Genomic DNA, 27521 nt, shown 5'->3' with positions numbered 1-27521 from the left:
GTAAGTCAGACACAGAAAGACATCTACTGTACGATCTCATTTATATGTGAAACCTAAAAACTCCAAACTCATAGAAACAGGGAGTAGAATGGTGGATACCAGAGGCTGGAGGGTAGGGGTAGTGGGAATATGTTGTTTAAGGGTACAGATCTTCAACTAGTAGATAAATAAGTCATATTTAAAGACTTAAAGAATAAATTAAACAAAAGGGAGAACAAGCTCGCAGACAATATGATAAAATTTTTTAGACAAAATCACACTTTTCTTAATTAAAAAAATGGTTAAATATTCGTGGTTGTCACTTTCAACTGCATGCTGAAAATGTCAGATTGCTTGCTAGACAATTTTTGCAGTTCGAAGAATGGAAGAAAACATTTTATTTCAATATATTTGGCAAAAAAAAATTTTTCACAAACACGTTAGCCATGGTTTCCAGTTGTTCTGCTCTTACACTGAACAACTTGCCTGAAAACTATTAGTCTGAGATTCCTTTCAGGTTTTCTCCAGCTCAAATAGTCTGTGATTCTTTGTAGGTCAACTATGTGAAGAAAATATAAATGAGTGTAGCTCCAGTCCTTGTTTAAATAAAGGAACCTGCATCGATGGCCTGGCGGGCTATCGCTGCACCTGTGTGAAAGGATATGCAGGTAAGAGGTTTCCATTCTTCCTACATTTTCTTAAAGTTTTGTAAAGCACTACAAATCATTACATTTACTAACATTATGTATGTTAACACTAATTTCTGATTCTATAACTATGCCACAATTAAATAAGAGAAAGTCCTTATTTTTAAAGAAATTCACACTGAAGTATTTAGGAGTGAAAGGGCATTAGGTCTGCAGTGTACTCTCAAACAGTTCAAAAAAATAATATGTTTGTGTGTGTGTGTGGAGAGAGAGAGACAGACAGAAAAAGAAAGAGAGAGAAAACAAGAGCTTATATGATAAGACAAACATTCAAGAATGGCCTGGGATATAAATCATGTAAGATCTTATTGCAAGTGGATGCAAAATAATATGGCTTAAAAAAAAGTGTACTTAATTGATAAGGAGGAAATCCAAGAAAGAAAATGGCCAGTGAAGAAAAGAGGCAAGGTTGAAGAAACTGGAAAACTTTGAGCTAAATTTACTAGTTTTATTTTTTAACATTATCTCAACTAGATGTCCGTTACCAAGAGGTGAGATAAAAAGAGCAGATTATCAAAAATGCAGAGTCCTAAAATGACTTGCAAAAGCCAGCACTCGTTACAGGATGGATCTTAAACCAGTTTGATAGGCCAGTGGCTCTGCAGCCTCCACTCCAGTCCTTTAGAAGCAGCATCCTCCAAGAAGTCAGCACTTTGATCACAGTTTTCCCAAGGGGTTAACATTTGGACTCTTGCTCTTCCTCACCATCCGCAGGCCTGCACTGTGAAACAGAAGTCAATGAATGCCAGTCAAGTCCATGCTTAAATAATGCAGTCTGTGAAGACCAGGTTGGGGGATTCTTGTGCAAATGCCCACCTGGATTTTTGGGTACCCGGTGTGAAAAAAACGTGGATGAGTGTCTCAGTCAACCATGTAGAAATGGAGCTACCTGTAAAGATGGTGCCAATAGCTTCAGGTAAAAGACTAAGCCTGGTTCTTTATGCTATTTTTATTTTCTTAACTATTTAGTCATCCTGCAGTCTTTGTGGTATATTATTTTGAGTCCCAAGTCAGTCATTCCCAAATGCTGTCCCAAGGATAGGCTACAGTAGAATCTCCCCACCACCTGGGATTCTGATTCGCTAAGTCTGGGGTAGAGTCTGTAATTTTGAAATAGGCAAGCTGTATATTTCAAGTTCCCCAATGATTCTGAAGCGCAGCCAAGTTTGGGAACCACTGTTGTGTCTTTGGGAAGTCATGAAAGATGATAGGAAATACAATTACGCAGAAGCACTAGACAAAACTCATATTTTTAAATGTCTTATATTCTAGCTGAAGTTTTCTCACTAGCTAAAATCAAAAGGAATTGTGCAGTCGTACTTTCATAGTACCAATCTACATTCTGGGTTCATAATTTTCAAACTTTTTTTTTTTAAAGATTTAATTTTTTCCTTTTTCTCCCCAAAGCCCCCCAGTACACAGTTGCATATTCTTCGTTGTGGGTCCCCCTAGTTGTAGCATGTGGGACGCTGCCTCAGCGTGGCTTGATGAGCAGTGCCATGTCCGCGCCCAGGATTCGAACCAACGAAACACTGGGCCGCCTGCAGCGGAGCGCACAAGACTTAACCACTCGGCCACGGGGCCAGCCCCAATTTTCAAACTTTTTTTTTTTTTTTTAGTTTAGTTTGGTTTGCGTCAAAAGAAATCTAACATGAGTGTAAACAAAATAATAAAAGCTAAGTTTTTGTGGTTGAAAACAGTAGTGTTTGGTGGGAGAAAGACTTTGCTTTCAGAAGGCAGCTCTTAGCGTGCCAGTAGGATATGATTTGAAAACCAACAGTCTCTGTCATCAGTGTCAAGCCTGCCCTATCCCATCCCCTTCTCCCTGTAGGATCTGTGGCTCCTGCATTGGAGAAGACAGACTGGTCTTGCCTGAAACATCTTAGCAAACTTTATTATCCTCAATATGCTATTGGCTCAATAAATCTACAAAAGTTAAAAGAAAAAAAGTCTACCCCAGTTGCAATACTTCCCAGCCTCCTTCTGGTTCAGCCCCCTTCCATGACCGTTCTCCAACAAGACTTTCACCCTCAATATAGGAAATGAGGTCTTATCAGTATAGCATCATTGTGTCATAGGCTCTTTACATATTCTAGCATATAGCACCCAACCATGGGCAATGAGAAGTGTCCAGATGAATAACAAGAGTTCCCAAAATAATTGATGAATACCAAATTTCTCTAAATCCTAACTCGTAGAAAGATGAAGGTAAACTCCCCTTATTCAAAAGGAATGTAAGTTGTCACCAAAGTGAACTGTTTCGTAGACAAAGATATTGGAGTGCTATAATGAACATGGGAGGATAAAGATGATCGAAATTCTAGCCACAAGAGATTTACCATCAAACTCAGAGAACTCAGTAAAGATCCCCTCCAATTCCAAATGAGATTTTCTTTTAAACCAAAGCACCATTTATTCCTATTAGTCACTTTTAGGCCAGCATCAAAGAGGTTCTCATATAAACGTGCTGGTAACTATATTAGCTGCCATTTATTGGACAGGTCGTTTTTAACTAAAAAGATATTTCAGACATGCAGAAAATTGAAAAGACTAATAAAAGTCATGTACTCATCGCTGTTATTATCAAACTTAGCATTTTGCCATATTTGATTCACATCATTTGTTTCAAAGAAATAAGTTCTAAAGATAGATTTGGATTCCCTCACACACGCGCGCGTGCACACACACACACACACATTCTTCCTCAGTGGCAACCACTATCCTGAAGTTGGCACATAGTTTTCTCATTCCGGATTTATGTTTTACTGCATGCATGATTCCATAAACAGTATATAGTATAGTTTTACACGTTACATAAGGAGTATCATACTATATATATCCTTTGCAATTTGCTTTTTTCCCACTCAACATTATGTGTTACCAAGGTTGATACATTTGGCTCTAGTTTATTCATTTCAACTGCTGATTAGTATTCCATTGCTTGATTATACCGTGGTTTATTTTCCCATTCTCCTCTCCATAAACATGTAGAATGTTGCTGTTGTGAAGATTTGCTACATTGTCCTTGTGCACCTGTGCAGTGATCTCCTAGAGTACATAACAAGAAATGGATATACAGGGTCTGGGAATGCAAAATCCTCAACGTCCCTTGACATGGCCAAATTGTAGCTCTACTCACTATATAAGATTTCCTATTTGCAACACCCTTGTCACATTTGACATTATCAGATATATTTTCCATCCTTATGGGTATAAATTGTTTGTTGCATACCACAGAGACTGTATGGCATACTGATTAAGAACAAGGTGCGAGGTTGGGTTCAAAATCCTACCCCACCACTTAGTAACAAGAGGTCTTAAGCAAATTACTTAATCTCTCTTAGTCACAGTTTACTCATCTGTAAAATGGGAAGAATAATAGTATTACTTCATTGTTATAAAGATTGGATTAATATATATAAAGCCTTTAAAACAGCATGTGAACTTTTTATATTTTTTCCCAGGACTTCTCTGGGGAGAGACATTCCCAATGTGTGAATAATACTTTACCTTGACCAGAACTACTTTCTACTCTATTTTTGCTACTACAGCATTTCTAATATATGTTGTCTTAAATAAGTTTAATATTAGATGAACTAAAATAAGTAACTAACAGCTAAAGCACTGTTTCCTTGTGGAAAATATGTTTCAGCATTTCCATTTTCAAAGTCTTTTGAGACAACGTTTTCATAAATGGGCAACTTCTTCTGATGCCTTTCTTCAACCGTTCTAATTGTTACAACATTCTGCATTCTTCCAGGTGCCAGTGTGCAGCAGGCTTCACAGGGCCACGCTGTGAACTGAACATCAACGAATGTCAGTCTAACCCGTGTAGAAATCAGGCCACCTGTGTGGATGAGTTAAACTCATACAGTTGTAAATGTCGGCCAGGATTTTCAGGCAGCAGATGTGAAACAGGTATATATGATCTCAATGGTATTAATAACCATATTTAAACTAGTGTGATAATAGCAATGTCCATTTTTACCTGCCCCAAAGACTACCCACATACCAGAAACTGTGCCAAGCTTTTTTGCTTATTTAATCTTGACAGCCATTCAATAGATTAGGTGATATTTTTAATATCCCCAAGAGCGCAAGTAAGGAAATTGAAGCTTAGAGATATAAGGGGGAAATGGAGAAAATTGAATTTAGCAGAACTCCTAGGGACCCTGTGGACAGCAGAGCGGAACCCCACCTGGTCCTTTTGCACCATCCTTTCACTTTTCAGCGCTCTATCAGACAATGCTCTGCTGCTATTTGTAGGGTTTTTGTGGCCAGTTTTTTTTTTTTTTTTGGAAGTAAGTGGCCAGATCCTTCTTCTAGTCTGTCTTAGTCTGGAAGCTCCACTGAAACCTGTCTACTGTGGATGACCCTGTTGACATTTGAAATGCCAGTGGCATAGCTTTCAGCATCACAGCAACTTGCAGCCACCACTGTATGACAGCCAACAGACGGGTGGTGTGGTTGCCTGACCGGGAAACAAACTCATGCCACAGCAGCGAGAGTGCTGAATCTTAACCTCTAAACCAGCAGGGCTGGCTTCTCCATGTTTAGAAAGGACCCTTGAAAAGCCACTTGGTTTAGAAGGTCAGAGTTCATGGGCATGTGTGAGAATCATTGTTAACCTGCTTTCTCAGGGTGCTGGAGTCTTAGTTAAGCTGTAGAGGTTTTTTTTAATTCAGTGGGGTATGCAGAATTGGGGCAGAGCTGAATTGCTCCTGAAATAGGGAAGAGCCAGAGACCTGAGTAGGGATGGAATGTTGCCCTTGCAGTTACTCCTCCTTCTCTCCTGCAACATCAGTTTCTCTGCTCTGCTGAGTCATTCCATCAGCAAACAGATTTTCTTTAGAGTCTCCCATCCTTAATAACTTCCCAGTCCCACCTCTCCCTCCAGCTACTCCATGTTTCTCTGCTTCGTTTCACTACCAAGTACTTTTCCTATCTTAGATACTCATTGATTATTTTATTTAGAAGAATGTATTATATACTTTGTACATAATATGTATTTAATTTTTAGACTGGTCCTCAGATCCTCATATTTCCTGAAATGAGCTTCTTTGAGAATAGTACTGCTTACCTGCTGCTTACCTTAGACCGTTGAAAAATGCCTCACAAGTGCCATGGTCTGCACACTTTTCTTATTCGTTGCAGAACAGTCTACGGGTTTTAACCTGGATTTTGAAGTTTCTGGTATCTATGGTTACGTCATGCTAGATGGTGTGCTTCCATCTCTCCGTGCTGTGACCTGCACATTCTGGATGAAATCCTCTGACACCACCAACTATGGAACACCAATCTCCTATGCACTTGAGAAGGGCAGCGACAATACCTTCCTCCTGACTGATTATAATGGGTAAGCAGGCACCACATTAGAGTTGACATTGGGGGTGGGGGTGGGAGAGCAGGGGAATCAGGTGCTCCAGCAGGACAGCAGGGTGACAATAATCAAATAGGGCATCATGACATGTTTTCTGAGAAGGCCTAGTTTTAGTGATAATACCTTATGCATGTATTGTGTTTTGCTGTTTATTAAGTAATTTTCTTGGTATTTTACTAAGTACTAGTATTTTCTAAGTACTTCATTTGATTTTCACAATCACCTGAGGAACTAGTGCCCATTTTACATATAGTAAAACAAAGTTTCTAAAAAAGAAAACTAAATGATTTGCCCAAAATCTCACACTCTAGGAGTGGCAGAACTAAGTCTCAAACTCTGACTCTGAAGACTGGTGCTCCTTCTTTTGCATCTCAGGGCCTCCAGGGTCAAAGGATTTCATTGACACGTGGGAGACACATGTATTGAATAAGAATCAGTCTACAAACCTAGGTGTGCAGGACGACATTTCTTTATTTCTTTTTAGCTCAATTAATTCCAACTACAGGGCCCCATCCCTCTGGGCTGTCAGAGGAGTCAATCTCAGTTGTTTCTCTGTTTTCTTTCACTACTGAGTGCTTTTCCTGCCTTAGATTCTCTCAAATTACCTACAAACCACAGAGTTTTGCTAAAGATCCACAGACTTAGACAGGACTTCCATCGTTGGTCATCTGTCCCATTGCTTATCCCTGAGCTGTCCGCTGCTCAGCCTCTGTGGTCCCTTCGGAACCACTGCTCTTTGCCGCCTGCGGAATCCTTGGCAAGCCTGAGGGTTTATGCCTTCAATCTAGATAGATTCTGTGGTGCACCACATGGCCTTTTCCTCTCAAATTTGCCCAAATCTGCTACTGAGCGGGTTACAGGCCTCAGAGACCCATTTTGCTCTCTTCCCTCTCCTCAGTCCCTGGGACTCTCACTATTCTGGTGGAGATCTCCCCATCCTCAAAACATCTTCCTAGTGGCCTCAAACTTTCAGATATAAAATCCAAGACATTTGCAAAAACCTATACTGAGGCAAAATATATATAAAGAGAGAACCTGTTGCCTGCTTGAATAGGGGGAGGAAAATAGGGAAATGCAGAGGGGAAACAATATTATAAAAAAAGAATTTTTTTTCATAAATATCTTCAAATAGAGGCTGAGAAGATGCTGGGAAAGGAATTCAATGAATTCTTATCTTCCTTATCAATTTTCCCTATTCTTTTTCTCCATTTGCTTCTGAAGATAGTTCCCTTTAAACTGTTTATTATCTTTGACATTTCCCTAAGTGACATGGTTGTTGGAACCCTCTTGTGGTTGGCCACCTTTGTTTAGTTCCAATTATTCTTTTCTTTGGATTGACATGCTTCCTCTGTCTTGTGACAGCTTTGGCAACCGAGAGACAGACTTACTTTCTGTGAGACTTCTGGAGATTGTTCCTGGTCTTAGGAACATGCATTCTAGAGGAAGAAAACCAGTCTGACATTTGCACAACTCTCATTCCTTCCATTCTTGACTCACTCTTTCCAAAGTAAGCAGTTAGTGAATTATCTCAAATTGGACTGTCTTCTCTAGGCTCATCCTAAGACTTTTTCCTACCCACCCCCCCCAGTGTTTAAGAAACACAGACCAATTTTCAATGAGCTGCAATAAAGTTTCATTAGAAAATTAAATATGCTTCTATGAAATATGACCAAATGGAGAAAAAAAGTAATGTGTTTACACAAAGTGATTTTCCCACAAAAACAGGAAAAGAAGACAAATAGTAATATGCCCCACAGATGGGATTACAACATGTGACTGATGACTATATCCCCTTGAATCTTTCCACAGCTGGGTTCTTTACGTGAATGGCAAGGAAAAGATAACAGACTGTCCAGCCGTGAATGATGGAAGCTGGCATCATATTGCAATCACTTGGACAAGTGCTGATGGAGCCTGGAAAGTCTATATCGATGGGAAATTATCTGACGGCGGTGTGGGCCTTTCTGTTGGTTCGGCCATACCTGGTATGCTTTAGCAAAAGAAATATAATTCTATTAGATGCTAGAGGTCATGGTGCTTAGATGAAAATCAAGCCTGCTAGCTTTGTTGTCTTCAGTTTTAGATAGAGATCAATAGTTATCTCTCTCTTTACTACCTCCTGATTATCTGGACTGTGAATTACTAGAAACTTTTTCCTAGGTGAGCTGTGTGACTCTCTGTACAAGAAATGCCTTTGGGGATCTGTACTGAGAATACTAAGAAGCATGTTGAACTAACAATGCGTGGTTACTAAATGGCCTTCCAAGGAGATTAATCACTCATGTGTTTTGTTTTAGGCTGTAGGTTTTGTTTTCTGATTAGTGTACACAGTTTACAAGTATATCCAGTATACAAGCTGGAGCACTATGTATGGCTATCCGTTTTTTATGCGCTTTTCCCAGTAGAACTCAAACTCCCTTCTAAAAATACTTTTTAAAAAGTATTCAGAGAGTTTTAGTTACAAGGAATGCAAAAGTATTAGGCAACCCAGGTTCTCAGCATTATGCCTGGCAATAACCTTGCTCTATCTAGACTCTTCTATGATATATGTCATATGAGGAGGAAAGGTTGCCAGTTCCCTGTAGTAAATAAGGAAACATTAGATGTGTTTCAGCAGGAAGTGGCATTTTCAGGTGACATGGGGTGGTGGTTCCTTTTTGTGTTTAATTTAGAGTATTCTTGTTTTCAGCTGTCTCTTCTCTGGGCGTTGGGATTGCAGGTGGCTTTTATTTTCTTCTTTATTCCTTTCTGGTATTTTCATAGTGAACATATATTTTGTTTACGGTAAGAAAAAGAGCATTTCTATCTTTTAAAAAAAAAGTAAACTCTGATGGAGGAGTGAAAAGTAGGTTAAAAGAATAGGAAAATAGAACAAGGAAGATGTAATAGCAGCCACCAAGGCGATGGTTGTCTTCCCACAGCAGTAGGAATGAATTAGAGTCCATAAATCTTGCAGAGCTCCAATCAACAGATCTTAGTGAATGACTGGCTTTAGTTTGGGCGATCAGATTTGTTAAAGAGTCTGTTGGCTGAGATAGGAATTCTAGGGAAAGCACAATTATCAGAGTAGGGGTTAGAAGTGGGGAAAGATGCTGTATTTGGTTTTAGACATATTGAGTTTGAAGTCTCTGTTGGAATTCTAATTACAGGAATACATGCAGCTAAGAACAAAGATGGATATCACTTTATATTAAATTGGCAAATTTGTTTTTATTGATAAGGTAGGATTTGGCAAGGATTCAGCATAATGAACACTCTTGAAGAGTGCTGGCAGGTGCTAAAATTGATACAGCCTTTCTGGGATACAATTTAGAAACTTTCATCAAGGGCCTTAGAGGAACCCTTTGCATGTAACTGACAATTCAACTACCAGGAATCAATCTAAAGGAAATAACCAATGATCTGAACAAATAGTTATGCATCAGTATATTTATCTCAGTGTTATTTTGGTACCAAACTTGGAAACAACTCCAATATCCAATAAGAAGTGGTGGTTTAGTTAGTTAATTAAATAAATTATGGATTGTTGTACATTCATGATAAAATAAAATAGCTGTTCAAACTCATGAAATGACAACATATTCAAGAAGAAAAGTAAGATCCAAACATCATATATAGTATGATCCTGAGTTGTGTGTTTTAAAATCTCTCTCACACACACATACACATATACTAAAAAAATAATAAAAATTAAAACGAAACCTACAAGGAAGTACACAAAACTGTTCAGTGATTATTTCTGGGTGAAAGGAATTCTTTATACTTTATTTTTTTTCAAATTTCCTTCCATGTGCATGTATTAATCTTTAATTATTAATTTTATAAGAAGAAGATGTAGTTTGGAAAATCATGCTACAGACGTGGATTGGCAGGTGAATGAGATCAGATGGGGAGACTAGTTGAAGGAAAAAGAGAAGAGGCCAGGGTGGAATCCTAGGCACAACAGCATCTAAGAGGCAGGCAGAGGAGAGACTGACTGAGCAGAAAGGCTCAAGGAGAACCAGGAGAGGATGCTGTCATGGAAACCAAGTGGAATCCATCAGCCTCCTGGCAGGAAACAGGTGGCACACAAGGGGGTAACTAAAGAGAGTTTAATGAAGGAAGTATTTTCAAAGGCGTGGGCAGGGTTAAGAGAACCACAGTATGATAGTAAAACACCTCATGACTAGCAACAATGGAAAGCCACCAGGGATGGGCCTGAAGTGACAAGGGATGGGAGTTGTTGCCAGAATTCAGGCAAACCTATAATGATGGAGAGAAATCACTCAGCAGGAGCAATGATATTAAATAGAAGAAAGCAACCACTGAAAGTCTGTTGCCTGTCAGGAAGGTATCTAGGAAATTAAACTTCCCTCTTATCCTACTTTCTTACCTCCTGATGGTCTTTCTGTTAGCCAGGCACAAACAGAAACCAAAGGAACAAGGCATCCAGGCGGTACAGTCCATAGGTGTCAAACTTTGGGGGTACAAAGTACAGTTGGAGAAGGGTGGGAGGAGCTCTGAGGGGCAAGCACAGACCATCCAGTACACAAGGAAGGACAGCTTAATAGAATGAAATGATCGATGGAAACATATGACACAGAGAAGTCACCAGAGGTGAATATTGAAGAGTTTCCATTGGATTTGGCAATTAGGTGGCCACTGGCAACTTTGGAAGCTTCCTTAGAATTGGTGATAGAAATTTGAGCATTGTAGGCTTAAGAATAAAAAAATGAAGAGCAGCTATATGGGATCTGTCATAGAGGGTAATTTCCTGGAAGAAAGTAGGCAAAATAGGACTTAGCTATTTTTTTATATAAAATAGTATATATATATATATATATATATGTAGTTTTATAGTTAAATATTTATAAATCCAATAATATTTTAAATCCTCTCCAACCATTTTTTAAGTTGCGATATGAAACATTGAGTTTGTCCTTATTGATAAAACATACAGTAACTATAGATAATTTAGCTTTTCCATAATTTTCCCTGATGCATTTATATTGGCTATGCTTTTTCATCTAGTTAGCATTTTAGGAATAACAGACAATCAGGCCAGTTTTCCTCCTTGTTTCTCTCCTTCTCTCTTTAGGTGGTGGAGCATTAGTTCTTGGGCAAGAACAAGACAAAAAAGGAGAGGGATTCAACCCAGCTGAGTCTTTTGTGGGCTCCATAAGCCAGCTCAACCTCTGGGACTATGTCCTGTCTCCACAGCAGGTCAATTCCATTTTCAGTGTATGACAGTAATGAGATACAAAGGTACAAACCTAGTGAAAATGTGAACAGCCTAATGACGCTCTATCTTATTGCAACCTCTGGGTTTTCAGAATTTACCACCAATATCATTTGATGTTATGGTCATAGGCTAAATCAGGCAGAGGTTATCTATAGTAATTTTCAATGAATCTCCTTTTCAGTTTCCTACTGCTGTTTTTAAATTTTACTGGACATGACTAATTTATAAAATTTTGTCATTTTGGAGCCGGAAAGAATCAGAGAATAATACTGCAAATCCCTCTGACTAAAGATGCAGAAATTTAGGCTGGCACGAGATCGTACAGAGAGTAACAGATGAGCTCGTAGGTAGACAGTCTGGAGTCCCACAGCCTCAGTTAAGATCTCAGTTCTACCATGAATTCATGGTGATGATTTTGAGCATATTACTCCATCTCTCTAAGCTTCAGTTTTCTTTTCTATGAAGAATAAACAAACAGAACTGCATAGAGGAGTTTTGGCAGGATTGAACAAAATACTGCATGTACGATCATGGCATTTTTTTGGCACATAGTAAAGTCTTGGTAAATGTCTTCTCTTACTATTATAGTGGCAGAACTTGTCCAAACCTCAGTTTCCTCAACTCTAGATCAGAGATAGAAGACAGGAGAGTGGAGAAGGGGAACCTGTACAATACCTTAGCAACCTGCAAAGCTTTAGACAAATTGTACGCGTAGAATTTCAGAATTTCTGGCAAGAATGAAATATTTGGGAAAGTAAATGGTGGAGGTGGAGGAGAGAGGAAAGACAACTTTCCTGCTGCCCCTGAAATCATATCATGCAAAACCCTACTTCCCTCCACGCCCCACTCCATCTGCAAATGTTTTCAATAGGACTAAATTAAGATATAATAACTCTGTCTTCCCTAAACAAGTAAGGTTTATCTAAAGATGTGTTTTTAAAATTTCAGGTGAAATCGCTGGCTACCTCATGCCCAGAGGAACTTAATAAAGGAAATGTGTTAGCCTGGCCTGATTTCCTGTCGGGAATTGTGGGGAAAGTGAAGATCGATTCCAAGAGCATATTCTGTTCTGGTTAGAGTTTCCGTCTTCCATAGCTTCTGCTATCTCTTAGCTACTCTGGGGTTTTCTGGCAAAAGGACACAATTTGAAATTCTCTATTGGCCAAATAGTGTGTGTCTATCAGTGTGATGTTTAACTAGTAATTCATTTTGACCCTGCCTTCAACCAAAGGATTTGTTTTTTTTTTTTTTAATACTGAAGTACGTTCTGTATAATGGGGTACAAATTAATTGTGGAGGAAACTAGGAAAAAGGTAAAATAAGGAAAATAAGATTAGAGGAGGGATATGGTTAAGGTTTTAAATGTCCACCAAAGTCCTAGCCTCCTTTTTGTGATGGGATACTCTCTGAGCTCTGGACTTTCTAGCAGCCACCTAGGGGCAAGTGGCACAAGGAGAACAACAGTGGACATTACAACCCGCACACTGAATAATCCAACCCTGAGTGATCAAGACTGCCTCATAAAATCCAATATATTTCAACAAGTCTCTAAAGCTGTCCTAGAATTCACGGTTTTTGATAGCTTACAAGAATATTTCATTAATATTCATAAAATACTATTTTTTGCCTTAAAAAATACTCAGCAGATTTCTGCTGAAAGAGAGAAGGTTGTTGACTCAAATAGTTTTTTCTAGTAAGGTTTCTTGCAAGTGATCTGGTTATGTGTTGCCCTGTTTTAAGATCAGTACAGTGTCTCTCACATGCTGCTACAACATACGAGTTGAAACTCTTGACCTGGTGAAGCCACCACTATGTTGCTGACAAGCTCTGTACCTGTGTTCTTTGCCCTCAGATTGCCCACCTTTAGAAGGATCGGTACCTCATCTCCGAACTGCATCAGCAAACTTAAAACCAGGCTCCAAAATCAGTCTATTCTGTGATCCAGGCTTCCAGATGGTCGGGAACCCTGTGCAGTACTGTCTGAATCAAGGACAGTGGACACAACCACTCCCTCACTGTGAACGTGAGCTGCTGTTGTTGAAGGCATTTCAGTAGCTCTTGAAAAACTTTGGCATCATAAGAACACTTTTCAGGAATGCTAGATAAAAGCTAGATACTTAATAGTAGTAAATATTCATTGAATACTTCCTTTGTGCAATGAACTATGTTGGGCACCACGAAAGAGGTGGGCAATGAAGATCCAAAGAGACCCTCACCTGTGATTGTATGCCAGGTGGCACAAGGAACAGGATGGGAAGGAAAAACAGACATAGGGGCTGAAGCCCAAAGGGAGATGGGTCATTGCTTGGTGTGAAAAAACAGGAAGAGATCTTTTGACTTGGGTGCATCCGTTCATTCATTTATTCAACATTTTTTAAAGTACCTAGTATGTGCTCGACACTGATCTAAGTTCTGGAGATGCAGCAGATGGGAAAAATAGTCTGTCTTTTTATGGAGTTTACACTGTAGAAGGAAAGGCAGGAAATAACAAGAAAATATAATATTATTTATTTACAGTAAATATTAACAGCAAGGGCCAGAAGTAAGGCCTATAAAGAAAAATAAAGCAGAGTAGGGAAAAACAAAGTGAGAGGGCTGGGTGGAAGCAAGACTGCTATTGTAGATAGGGTGATGAGGGGAGTTTCTCCATAGCATGTGTTCCCACCTGACATGTTGTATACATTTATCTGTTTCTTGTCTCTCTACTTCCACTAGATAGTAGGCTTCATAAGGCAGGAATTTTGTCTGTTTGGTTCATTACTGTAACCTCAGCACCTAGGAGAGTGTCTGGCAGGTAGCAGGACCTCCATAAATACTTTTTGTAAATGAATGAATTGCATACCTACTATGAGCCAGACAATATGCTAGATGCCCAGGGCACAGATATGGCTATAGCCTGCTGCCACCCCTAGAGCACTTTCAATCTAATGTTTGCGTGCAGCGAAAAGTTCATGCTTAACTCAACTGCTAGTTTCAACAAAATATCTTTTGAGCATTTTGCTCCTAATGCAGTTGTGTTCTTCTTGGTCACATTACAGGCATTAGCTGTGGGGTGCCACCCCCTTTGGAGAATGGCTTTTATTCAGCTGAGGACTTCCATGCTGGCAGCACAGTGACCTACCAGTGCAACAATGGCTACTATTTGTTGGGTGATTCAAGGATGTTCTGTACAGATAATGGGAGCTGGAATGGCATTTCACCATCGTGCCTTGGTGAGATCAATCTTGGCAAATACTGTGTGTGTTTATTCTAGCTCCATGGGAGACAGTCGTCCCAAATTCCTGAGGCTCTCTTGTGACATTCCTTTGTTAACTTCATCTCATCCAAGTGAGCTCTGGGCAAGCCATAGTGAGAAAGCAGCTGTCCACAGAAGTGCCAAAAATGTTTTAAATTTTTATCAGACTCAGTAGTAAGAGTATCTTTCTCTATCTCAGTTCTTCTACTTACCCACCTATAAACTGTGGAAATAATAGATTTTATTGTATATCTGCAATGTGATTATGACTGTTATATTTAAATTTTATAAAAATATATATAAATTTTATAAAAATATATTTATATATAATATTAGGTTTATAAAAATATATATTGTTATATATAAATATATACGTAAAATAAATATAACTATAAAATATATATAACTCTATATTATAAAACAATTTATATGGTTATATATAAAAATGTATATAACTATATATAGTTATACATCAGATGATATGTAATGATTTAAAAGTAAAAACAAATGTTTGATACATAGGAAAACTCAATCAACTTTACTGTGTGTAAACTGCCTTCTTTTCAGATGTTGACGAATGTGCTGTTGGGTCAGATTGTAGCGAGCATGCTTCCTGCTTGAATACAAATGGATCCTATGTTTGCTCATGTATCCCACCCTACACAGGAGATGGGAAAAACTGTGCAGGTAACCTGTATATGTATAACTGGGAAGTCTATTTCAATATTTTTATTCAAGTGTATATTTCAAATATGTGTTACTTAAAAATAATACAATATTTTCAACTTCAAAGGGGAGATGGAAAAGATAAACTCTCTCTAAAAAGACATGTAAGTAACAGCTAAAGGTGCTTTAAATTAGCATCATGCCTCACCCAACTTCCCAGTTTCTGGAAAAGCAAAACTGAGAGCCAACTATATCACAAGAATGCTGAAGAAACGTCTACACAGTACGAGAATAGTAGCATGGATTTAGAAATATAATCAATGACCTCTAGCGCCTCAGTCAGAGCAAAGAAGATGCTTCATCACATCTTTGCTGTCAGTATCTTTGCCCTGCCTCGGCCACACAGAATTATATCATTGAAAAAAAATTGAGATCTTGCCTTACCACCTCTCTGTATTTTGTGATAATTTTGATAATACTGGCTCATCTCTCAACCCATCAACGTCTTTCTACATTTATTGTGAGAAAGCAACTATCAGAAAACAATAAGACAGAAAGTAAAGAGGAATTCTCAAAATTAAGTCATAATTGCATTTACTTTTTGAGAGTATTTCATTTAAAGTCCTTGACTTATGCAGCCAAAATGATCTTCAGAAAGATTGAATCAATGTATCTTCCCTTTTTAAGAATTCAAGTATTTATTGACTCCTCTTGTTCAACTCTAACCCGGAAATCTCCCTTGAACTTATTTCCCTTTCTAGAAGGGGTGGCCAACCCCAAGTGTGCACATAGGAAGGGCTTCTAATCTGTAGTCTTTTTGGAACGAGTGGCCAAGAACTTCTCCTAAATGTGTTTTAGTACAGCCTTTACATTAGGTTGAAAGAAAGTCATTTGCTCTTAAAAAGTGGGTGTGAAGTCCAGAGGAATAAAAGGGGCTGAACCCCTTCTCAGCCAGGCCTTGGCACCACCACTGCTTCCCCAATAAACAACTCCCTTTTTGGCCAGATAAATTTTGTATATTTTTGTTACTCATTGCTGTTTCAAAATATTGTTGTTTAAGTCTCTATTAAATATATTTTCTTGGGGCCTGGCCCAGTGGTATAGTGGTTAAGTTTGCACGCTTCACTTCAGTGTCCCAGGGTTCACCGGTTTGGATCCTGAGCACCAACCTAGCACCACTCATCAGGCCCTGCTGTGGTGGCGTCCCACACAGACAACTAAGAAGGACCCACGACTAGAATATACAACTATGTACTGGGGCTTTGGGGACAAAACAAAAGAAAAAAGAGGGAGATTGGCAACAGATGTTAGCACAGGGCCGATCTTCCTCACACACAAAAAAATAATAATAAAGAAAGAAAGGTACATATATATGTTCCTGTCTAATTGTCCAACATGTCGCTGCGCTTCATGCATCTCCCTTCAGAGGATTCTTCCTCAGGGTTTAACTTGGTATCTTAAGTGTAGTGAGACCTTGCATGGTTGTGTGAAAGCTATTTATTGTCTCACAAAAACTATTTCTCTCTTTCAAGAACCTGTAAAATGTAAGCCTCCAGGAAATCCAGAAAACGGCCACTCTTCTGGTGAGATTTATACAGTGGGTGCTGAAGTCACATTTTCATGTGAAGAAGGACACCAGCTGATGGGAGAAACCAAAATCACATGTTTAGAGTCTGGAGAATGGAGTCATCTGATGCCATATTGTGAAGGTGTGTTTAGTAAATTCCCCATGTTCGTGGGGTTTGGCCATCCTAGAATTTAAGGTATAGAAATGTCGAGTGTTGTATCAATATTCTTTGTATTTAAAGCCCAACTATTAGGCTCATATTTAAACATGACAGGAAAACCGAGAACTGCCCCCTAGGGTTTTAGAAATTTTTGCACTCATTAGCTAAGAAAAGCAATGCTTTTTGTTTTTCCTCCTTTAAGCTGTTTCCTGTGGTGCACCAGCTTTTCCAGAAAATGGTGGCATTGATGGATCAACATTTACCTATGGCAGTAAAGTAGTATATAGGTAAGTATCTAAGACCAGAACTAGTTTGTAGAAGTTTTTGACGACACACTGGTGGTGATATAATACTGGAAGAAAGGGTGAAGAATAATCCCAGAGGATGTTTTTAAATTGCTGTGAAATTAATTGAATCATGTGTAGTGTAAAGAATTCTAATCCAATAATCTAATGGTCATCATATCTAGAATCCTTAAATCCCCTGACCAGAACCCAACTATTGCCACCAGCACCTCCTTGAGATGCTCTAAGAATGGATGTCATGCAGGACGGCCCTGCAAGCTAATAAATAGTCTTGCTTATAAGTTGGAGCTTTAACTCCAAACCCAATATTTCAGGGACTTATACTAGACCAGACCACTCTCCAACCAAGAATTTTGTTTGCAGCTACTAATCCATGACACACACCAGGGGCAAGCCAAATCCTTAAGCCTATCCTTCTACTTCTCGCTCAGCAAGGGCCTTATGGGAGAGAAGTACAGTATTCAACCCTGAAGAAGAATAATTATAAAGCATTATTTCAGTAGGAAAAAAAGAACTCTTCCTATATGAGTATATTCACAATATTTTTGGAGGTTTTGGCACAGATGAAATTATGCAAAATAAAGCAAATTATATTCTCTAATTTTCCTTTATCTTCTCTAGGTGTGATAAAGGATATACTCTGGATGGTGATAAAGAGTCATCCTGTCTTGCCAGTGGTTCTTGGAGCCACTCTCCTCCTGTGTGTGAACTAGTCAAGTGTTCTAGCCCCGAAAACATAAATAATGGGAAATATATTTTGAGTGGGCTTACATACCTTTCTACTGCATCATATTCGTGTGAGAGTGGATACAGGTAAAGTTCACAGACACCAGCCACGCTTGTTACAATACTGTTACTCATTTTTTTACTCAGTAGGTTTCATTTGCATGTGACTGACTGACTTTAAATACAAGTTTCTAAATGTAAAAGATATTCTCAAATTTGTATGCTTCCTGAAGCCTAGCTCATAGTAAATGCCCAGGGAACTATTCCATCTAACTTTGACTCTGAGAGTCCTAGTTCAATTGCTATAAACATTCAGACATTAAGCATGAAAGCAAAAGTGTTTGTGAGGCATAACACAATGCCTGGATTTTTTGGTAAACAACTTACCAAGCTTACACTCAGCATTACATGAGATGTTATAAAAAATTTACCAAGGTAAGGGCCTGGGTCCTTAATACCGTACAAGATTAATTTGATGAAAGGTGTGTGTGTGTGTTCAAACAGAAGGGACAGCAGAGAGAGTCAGGCTGTGATCAGAAACTTGGCCAACAGGATCTGAAGTGAAACAGATGAAGTGAACAGAAGCAGAGTGAGTAATACAGACAATCAGAATCAGGTTGGCAAGTGAAGGTGGATAAGCCATGATGTAGGATTTGAGGTTGTGAAATCAAAAGAAGACCAAAGGTCAGAGTCATGAGCCACACACTTCAGATCCCAAGCTCGTGGCAAGGACGACGGACACCCTTGGACCTCAGTTATCCTGACTTCTTGGGTATCTGTCTCCTTTGTCACTGGGTCCTAACCAGTCTCGTAATTCCTTCTCCTCCAAGTAATCTGCTATTTGCAAGGTTTGAAGTGCCCTACAACACCACCAATGAGCACATTAAGCATTGTGTTTTGCACCGAGTTGTTATGTTTTTTTAGCATATTCATGGTTTTAAATGGTCTATAGCCTGCTCAGATTTCCCTTGTTTTTATATAAAGCAAGAAAATAGGAAGAAACTTTACTTTTACGTATTAGAATTCCTCGTGTCCCCTAGGCGCTTCTAAGTCTTTCCTATCTCATCTCCATAGCAGTAAATAAATAGCCAATGAAAGAGGTGGCATCTTTCTTCCTGTAGCTTACAGGGCCCTTCCGTCATTGAATGCTCGGCGTCAGGCAGCTGGGACAGAGCGCCACCTACCTGTCATCTTGTCTTCTGTGGAGAGCCGCCAGCCATCAAAGATGCTGTCATCACCGGGAGTAACTTCACTTTTGGGAACACTGTTACTTACACTTGCAAAGAAGGGTGAGTAGAGCCTAGGAAGGGAAGAAACATTGGGAGTGGATGTTCCCTGACTGCAGACATGGGCTTCTCTGAACACTCAATTAAATTTCCCAGCAGCCAGAGCCAAAGAGAGCTTTATGCTCTTGCTTTCTGATGGCAGAAAGGGAGCATATTCTCCTAGGGGAGCAATGTTTTCCTGGAATTAGAGTAGCTTATCAAATTAAGCCTTGCATAATGGACATTGGGCAGTTCAATGGAAAATATCTTTATACTTTAATTAAAGATGCAAAAAAACACATCAAAATAAGCATTTGTAGATTTATCCTCTTCAAAACCAAAGGCAAGACTTAAGTCACAACGAAAGATGACACATCTGCAGGAAAAAGGATAATAAAGTTCAGATTTTTACATTTTTAATAATCTCTTTTAATTCAGAGATAAAATTTGTAGAACCAGGGAGCAGATTGCAAATTGCTTTCACACTCGTTATCTCATTTGCTCCTCATGGAAACCCTGTGAGTTACGGAGAAAGGAGAGCTCACTCTGGGATGGTGATCTGCTTAGTGTCTCCGGCAGGCAATAAAGAATTGAGGGGTGATTTAATCCCAGGTCATCTGACTGGCATGTCATTGCTTTTTTCCCCATGCTTCCTCAATAAATATCCTCACCAGTAATAGTGCTTTCATGCTACAGATTTACCCGAGTTGCTCTTCACACAATTGGAAGCAGCAACAGCAGAGGGGTTACCATTTTCTGGATTTGTGTCTCAGCTCTGTCCATCATTAACTGTGTGGCCTTGGGAAAATGGTATAACCTCTCAGTGCTTTGATTGTCTTCCTACATAAAATGAGTTCATTAAAGGTTCATGCTTCATATGGATATTGTGAGGAATAAAATGACGTAATGATAGACTAGCTGGAAAACGACTCAATAAATCGGCAGACTTTGCCATTATTATGATGATTCCAGCACAGATAAGAGGACACACTTTCTATAATAGCACGGAAGTTGAAATTCGTTTCGCCTCATGGAAGACCGTCCTACTAATACAGGACTGCCAGCAGGTGGCGACAATATTTCCTTGCAAATAGCTCTTGAGCGTCAAACACTTGTATAAACAGCTGACAGAAATCCCAAATCTTAACACCTTCTTAAGTGAAAAAGAAATCTTTAATAATAAAATGTCAGTGCAAGAATTAGCTTTTGATGGCCCCATCCCTCCCCTGTGGAGTGACTCATTTAAAAATTTCTTCCTGGGGCCAGCCCGGTGGCGTAGTGGTTAAGTTCGCGCTCTCCACTTTGGTGGCCAGGGGTTCACAGGCCCAGATCCCAGGTGCAGACCTGGCACCACTCATCTAGCCATGCTGTGGCAGCATCCCACATATAACAGAGGAAGATTGGTGCAGATGTTAGGTCAGTGCCAATATTCCTACAACAAAAAAACAAACAGGCAAAGAAATTGCCCAGCAAATAGATCTCACTTGTCATCCCACCGAGCCTCTAGGTGGAATGTTTCTAGCGAATATCCTGTGAATGACCTGCTAGGACTAGGGTCGTGCCAGAAACTCTGCTGTTGCTCTGTATTCGAACTCCAAGGCAGTATGTCCCATCCTCTCTTCTTCCCTTCCCTGTCCAATCCAGGGACAACCACAGCATTCATTTACAGGCTTACTTTTCACTTTTTAATTTCCTCTTCATTTCTAGCACATGGAGATTTCTTTTCTTGTCAGCTCAGCTACGCATTTAAAATCGTTTTTGTTATATTTCATCAAGTTTTATATAGGGAGGGTTTTCAGACTTTCTTGTAGCCAGAACTGGAAGTCAGTTGGCCCCCTTCTCTCTCTCTTTTCATCCTTTTCGATCTCTTCCCCTAGGTGATTGATGGGCGTAGGTCAGCATGCACTGTGTTGTTCTATGCAAGGATGGCAGCACTGTGTTCAAGTCATGGCTTTTGTGTAATGGGGCCTGTCCTGCTGTCTTCTTCCACTTCCTAAGATGCTGTTGGCCTGATAAGAGGGTTAGGGCCTATTTCCCTCTCTAACCCTCTCAACTCTCTCTTCTCCCTTGAGACTGCCTGACACCGGTCACTGTTCTGCACACTGTTTAGGCCACCCAGGCCTGCTAATTACATGCACATACGTGCAGTCTTGCTTTGGTCTCATTGTTTTTTCTTCCTTTACTGATGTTGTGCTTTGTACCAGCCTTTCCTTGAATTAAGGGGGAAAGATCCAGTCTCAAGTTTAGGATGAAAGAACAGATACTTTAGGAGACTGGAGTAGTAAGATGAATGGCAGAGAAGGAAAGAAGCAAGGAGCCTCATTTCTGCCTCCTGCCCTAAACTTGGCTTTCCAAATTCACCTTTTATCAAAACATTGCCCTGGGGTAAACATCAGCCGTTTACCCAAATTAACAAAGTGGTCACTTGTTTCCCATTTTTCTTTTCATCCCTGTGTGTAGACTCTTGGTGAGAAGCTCAGAGAGAAGGAAGGGTCATTGGCATCCTAAAATCCTATTAGAATGTTTCCCTTTTGATTCCTCTCAAATATAGACTTTTAAATGCATTACTGAATTTACTAAGATAAAATTTTTGATCATCGTTTTTAATTGAAAACAGAAATAATTACTGATGCAGATTTATGCTTTCCATTGCTCTTATTAAATTGCAGCTCGTTAAATATGTTGCTCTTTTAAGGCTCTTGTAAGGTTCTTCTTCTAAAAAGAGAAGAGCTAATAACCCACTTGGGAGCCTCTCATAAAACTTCCCAGGCACATGCTCATTAACAGGCTTCTCCTCAGTGTGTGAATCAAATCACTGGAAATAGCATCTGAAGATTCCTATGCCCATTTTCAAAGCGTTTGTCATTATTATTCCAAAAATATGCTACTGTATTACAGCCAATTTCTCCTAAAAGGTGGCCTTCTATGGCATCACTGTAATATCGATGGATCATTTTTCCTTGAAATTATGGAGTAAAACGATTTGTTTTATAATTTGTATAGCCTGATTTTAAACGACAGTCTGCAAGAGTGTCCCCAACGTTTCTTGAATGAGAATAAAAAATGTCGCACAGAATAAAATTAAATATTCCAGCGTTTTAGATATGTGCCAGTTCCAATTTTTCCTGCTTTGGTAGCCAACATTTATAAGACATACGTCATCACATGTACAAAACTTTATCTTTTTAAAAATAATTCTTTTAAAAAGTAAGCAGGCGAAATATGTCTCCCAGAAATTTTAACACACATTCAGACTTCTAACATAATGAAGTGGTGCAACAATTTGATCAGAGACCAGTTACAGTTCTATGTAGGCAATAGCTAGCAATTAATTCCTCTTTTTTTGTCATTCAGAAAATATATCCTTCTTTAGTATCTTAGAAGACTAACTGATATATTTTAGAAGATAGTTATTTTTAATAAACCTTTATCCCCATCCACATTGGATATGTTATCTAATCTAAGACACAGATTTAGTTCCGTTTCTTGAAGCCACTCAGTGTAAATTTCTTGGCACCTCCAAAATGCCAGCCATTCAAGTACTGATTGCCTGGTCCCAAGATTCTCCTAAAAATGGATCATTAGAGATAATTGAGAGGCTTCAGCAAGGGATCTCACCCCCTTCACATGTTTCTATGACTGAGAAATGATCCTCCCTCTGGCTAGGATGTCAAGCTTGCGGCTTTGGAAGTGAAGATGTAGAGACAGACGTTCTAGCCAGCTCAACCTCAAGTCTGCACTTCTCTTTCTCATAAGTGGACACGATCCCAAGTCTGTTCAATCCCAGTCACTCTCCTGTGAGCCTATTCCAATAGGTCTATAGCCCAGTTGGAATTGTGGTACCCAGAACTGAACGCACACTGGCACATCAAATTAGAATGTAATTACCACAGAATAAAAACGCCAAATCTAGGAACTGCCACGTCGTATTTAAAAGATAAGTATTTATTTCATTTCTCCTCTTCTTTTCCTAGACAAATGAGTTTCTAGAAACGCAATAATTCTTCTAAGGATGTCACCATTGACTCATTCCACTTACATTCAGTGAAACTCCTTCACACTGGCTGCCACTAAGCCATTTTTTTTAATTTACACAATTTTTTAAATTATCTATGTGCAGGACCTTCCATTTTATCTTTGTTAAATATTACCTTGTAAGATTGTAAACAGTGAACTGGCCTGTGAAAACCCTTATTCCCCACCCTACAGTTATGTATTGCCTACAAACTGATGGACATTTGGACTAAGGACAGAGTTTTGTGGCATTTACAAGATGTGAAACTCCCAACTAGCTTATTTCTATTAATCAATACTCTTTGGGTCATCCAGTTAATAAACCGCTTAAATAGTTTCTGTCCTAGCGACGTTTTGTCTGCTAAAATCTTATGAGAGTCTTTGTCAAAGGAACTTTCGGAAACCATTTCCAGGTAATCTGTGCCTGTCACATCTTCACCCATCAACTGTCACCACTGTCAAAAGTACACAAGATCCTGGTGATCATCACTTCCTTTGCCAGGTGTTCATAGGCCATTCCTAACTGTTCGCAAGTTCCCAGAACGCCCCATACTCCTTTGCTCATGTTACTTTTCTGCCTTGAATGATTCCTTTTCCACTCTCAAGACTCCCCTCAAAAGCCATTTTATCTGGGAAGCCTTTCCTCCTCTTCTCATTCTTTGGTTAGGATCAATCATTTCTACTGTAAGCAACCACTGTGTGAAGGGGCCTATACTGCACCAGGTAGTGGGGGTGGGTGGTGTCGGGGGTGGACACAGACATGTAAACAGCTAAATACATTGGCATTGCATCCTGCCCTAAGGAAGTGACTCTAGCACAGAGTATGGCCCTTAAGAATTATTTAGTGAAGGACTAAATGTTGATTGATACACTTAAAGAAAAGTCAAGATTTTAGGTAAGAGAAAGGGATAGTGTAGGTTCTAAGAAATATGGATAGTATCCAAAATACACTCTTTAAATTCATTTGTTCAAAATATATGTATTTGATGGTAATCTTCCATTACACTCCAGAAGAGCTTTGCCATGATTTTTCCATTAGGGAGGAGCAGTGGTGGAGATTTTCCAGAAGATCATGGGTCAGAGGCCTAACAAAGTGCTGCCAAATTACAAAACACCATTTTTGTGTCTTCAAGAGACTTTGAGGAAAAAGGAAGGTTCTGGAGACAGATGCTTCTGCCTCTAAGCAGATGGTCCCATGAAATAAAGGAAGTATTTTATAGATGGTACAATGGATCCTAATAAATCAGGGATGTCTCAGGTGATGTCTGTGAAGTTCAACCAGTGAAATATGCTGGCAACATCAAGGGACTCATGACGATAATGATGCGTGGTTCAATGTGTGCTATAAAAGCATCTGAAGTGTGCCATAAAAATTTAAACATCAGGAGCCTCTCCAAATGGAACTTCCATCCAGAGCACACGTGACACATGAGTAGTAGAATCTGGGCACTCAGACCTGGGATAATGAGTTTTTTAATAATAAAATTATGCTTTTATCATTATCTTTGTATACCTTCCTGGATTCTCCAAGACAGAAGTTGTCTAAAAATTTATCAAGTTCAGGTTCTTATACAAAGAACTGAATTTATCCCCAACACTGAACTGCAGCAGACCCTAACTGGAGACTGTGCTCAGCTGTAGAAATATCTCGGCATATTCGTTCTGAGACCACTTCTGTCCGTAGCATCATATATGACCACAGGTAGGGTGAATGCACACATTTCTGCTGATGCTCTATCATTTTTTTCCTTGACCTCTCTGTCTCCTATAGATTTCATAAGTCTTGCCAGTGAGGGTGAAGGAATTCCAACCCCTCCAAAATAGCTAATTCTTATAAAAAACTAAAAGGGACCTCAGGAGAAATGTTTACTAACTAATGACTGAAGAATCATTGCTTAAGTGTGGGTCAAATAATTTGTACTCGTGACACTGCAATACTGTTCCCACAGGACACCCACAAATTGTGGTTTAACCTACCTCATTGTAAAAAGAGAGAGGAAGAAAGACAGAGCAATGTCATGGAAAAAGTATAAGTGTTGGAATCCCATAAACCAAATTCAGATCCTAATTCTGCTGCTTGCAGCTGTGTGACTCTAGGCAAGTTTCTTAGCCTGTCTGAACCATCGTTCACTCATCTGTGAAATGAATAAATTAATATGTCTAATAAGGATTAAGTTAGGTGCCAAATTATTTTAGTCCCCTTACGGTTCCTTAATATCAAAATGACGAACTCATTAGTTGTTAGACATTCCTTTAAAACTCTGTCATCTCTCTTCAGCAGGAAAGTGAGAATGAAAATAAGAATGACTAAAATGTCATTATGCTAATACTGCATATCCTAGTATTTTGTTCTGCTTCATTGAAAGAGCATTTGAGAGTAATTTAAGATTTTTTTACGTCCTCAGTCTATCATATATTGGAAAACACCTTGTGCATAAAGAAAGACTAAGAGTTATTAAGCAGAATTTATTCATACTGGTTGAAGAGAAGACCCATGTGCAGAACACAGCTTTTAACGCTAACCACATGGTTAAGGGTTTAGGAAACATCAGAGACAAAATTATAATCACTGCTTTAAAGTTCATTGAATATATGTAAGTGCATAACTATGAACTATACGTAGGCTACATGTGGCTCATCAGAGATTGTTTCAAAGACTAGGGATAAAATCAACCAACTAAAACCATCTAAAGACAGTTGAAGTTCCAATTTTGAATTGAGTCAAACAAAATTATAACTTGCTCCTCACTTTTTCTTCTTAAGGAAATGTGTAACAATTTTTAGAGTTCCTTAAATAGCAAAAATCTTAGGGCCACTTCCCTTTCTGAACAAGCATTAATATTAATATCAAGATGTATTTCTATATCTCAAATGAAAGTCATTTGATCAATAAGTGCAATATTCAAACAGTAAGTATTGTTTTAAAGAGTAAAAGTAAAATCGTTATTGGACAGATAAAATAATAAAAGCAGAATGTGAAGATGCAAACACCTTTTCTCAGATATTATCCTTAGTTATTGTTTCTTTCCTTCCAATCTCATAGCTACACCCTTGCTGGTCCTGACACCATTGAATGCCTGGCCAGTGGCGAGTGGAGTGGAAGTAACCAGCAGTGTCTGGCCGTCTCCTGTGATGAGCCCCCCAACGTGGAACATGCCTCTCCAGAGACCGCCCATCGGTTATTTGGAGACATTGCATTCTACTACTGCTCAGATGGTTACAGCCTGGCAGACAATTCCCAGCTCATCTGCAATGCCCAGGGCAAGTGGGTTCCCCCAGAAGGTCAGGCCGTGCCCCGTTGTATAGCTCATTTCTGTGAAAAACCTCCATCTGTTTCCTACAGCATCTTAGAATCTGTGAGCAAAGCCAAATTTGCAGCAGGCTCAGTTGTAAGCTTCAAATGCATGGAAGGTTTTGTACTGAACACCTCAGCCAAGATAGAATGTATGAGAGGTGGGCAGTGGAACCCTTCCCCCTTGTCCATCCAGTGCATCCCCGTGCGCTGTGGAGAGCCACCAAGCATCATGAATGGCTATGCAAGTGGATCAAACTACAGTTTTGGGGCCATGGTAGCTTATAGCTGCAACAAAGGGTTCTACGTCAAAGGAGAGAAGAAGAGTACCTGCGAAGCCACAGGACAGTGGAGTAGCCCCACACCCACATGCCACCCTGTATCTTGCAATGAACCACCTAAGGTAGAGAATGCCTTTCTGGAGGTAAGAGACTAATTAGCAAGTGATCCATGGCTTTCATTACAGGGCCAGCCCATTGTGGCTAACGGGGGATTCAGAAGCAGAGGCAGTAAACAGATTAGTTGTTGAAAAACAGAAGTAGCTAAATCTATAGGTAGTGAACATTGGAGAAAATTTGATAGACATTATGAATCCTTTTAATATATTAGCTTTCTACTTTCTGCTAGCATATAGACACTCGAAGCCCTTTGTAGCAATATCTTAGCCCTAACCATGAAGTTGGAATAAGCCAATTTTAATAAAATACCACTTTGCATTATCAAAAAAGTTATTCCAAGATAGATGTATGTTTTATTTTATAGAAATCAAGGTCTCAATGAAACCTAGAGAAATATGACTGTTTCTACTTTTTAGAGAAAAGATGAGGTAAACCATCCACTCACTATGATGCAGTTTTTGTGAGCTTCTTTGAGTGAGCTTAAAGGCAATGTCGCCCTGATGGACAAAGTGTTACGTCAGACCCTCATGCCCTGCTTTCACGCTAACACGCGTCTTCTCATTAAAAGCATCAAGAAAACGAGAATGAGGATCTATTCCTCCAAAT

General features: G+C 39.3%; 1 protein-coding gene across 2 annotated transcripts in view; it reads left to right on the top strand.

The window, feature by feature from the left end:
• SVEP1 (sushi, von Willebrand factor type A, EGF and pentraxin domain containing 1) overlaps positions 1-27521 on the top strand; it is a 167132-nt gene that overhangs the window by 105354 nt on the left and 34257 nt on the right. For both annotated transcript variants that reach the window (XM_001916149.5, XM_070251692.1), the window contains exons 23-37: positions 534-647; positions 1401-1602; positions 4447-4604; positions 5841-6042; positions 7876-8051; positions 11144-11268; positions 12236-12359; positions 13140-13310; positions 14326-14499; positions 15090-15209; positions 16721-16897; positions 17118-17202; positions 17842-18033; positions 19068-19235; positions 26269-26941. In XM_001916149.5, coding sequence (XP_001916184.3) covers positions 534-647; positions 1401-1602; positions 4447-4604; positions 5841-6042; positions 7876-8051; positions 11144-11268; positions 12236-12359; positions 13140-13310; positions 14326-14499; positions 15090-15209; positions 16721-16897; positions 17118-17202; positions 17842-18033; positions 19068-19235; positions 26269-26941 — 2861 coding nt within the window. The remainder of the gene's footprint in view (positions 1-533; positions 648-1400; positions 1603-4446; positions 4605-5840; positions 6043-7875; positions 8052-11143; positions 11269-12235; positions 12360-13139; positions 13311-14325; positions 14500-15089; positions 15210-16720; positions 16898-17117; positions 17203-17841; positions 18034-19067; positions 19236-26268; positions 26942-27521) is intronic.

The sequence above is a fragment of the Equus caballus genome, chromosome 25, assembly GCF_041296265.1.
Source record: "Equus caballus isolate H_3958 breed thoroughbred chromosome 25, TB-T2T, whole genome shotgun sequence".
NCBI classification, from domain to species: Eukaryota; Metazoa; Chordata; class Mammalia; order Perissodactyla; family Equidae; genus Equus; species Equus caballus.
The sequence above is the reverse complement of the archived record's forward strand: the minus strand, read 5'-3'. Positions and strand labels throughout refer to the sequence as shown.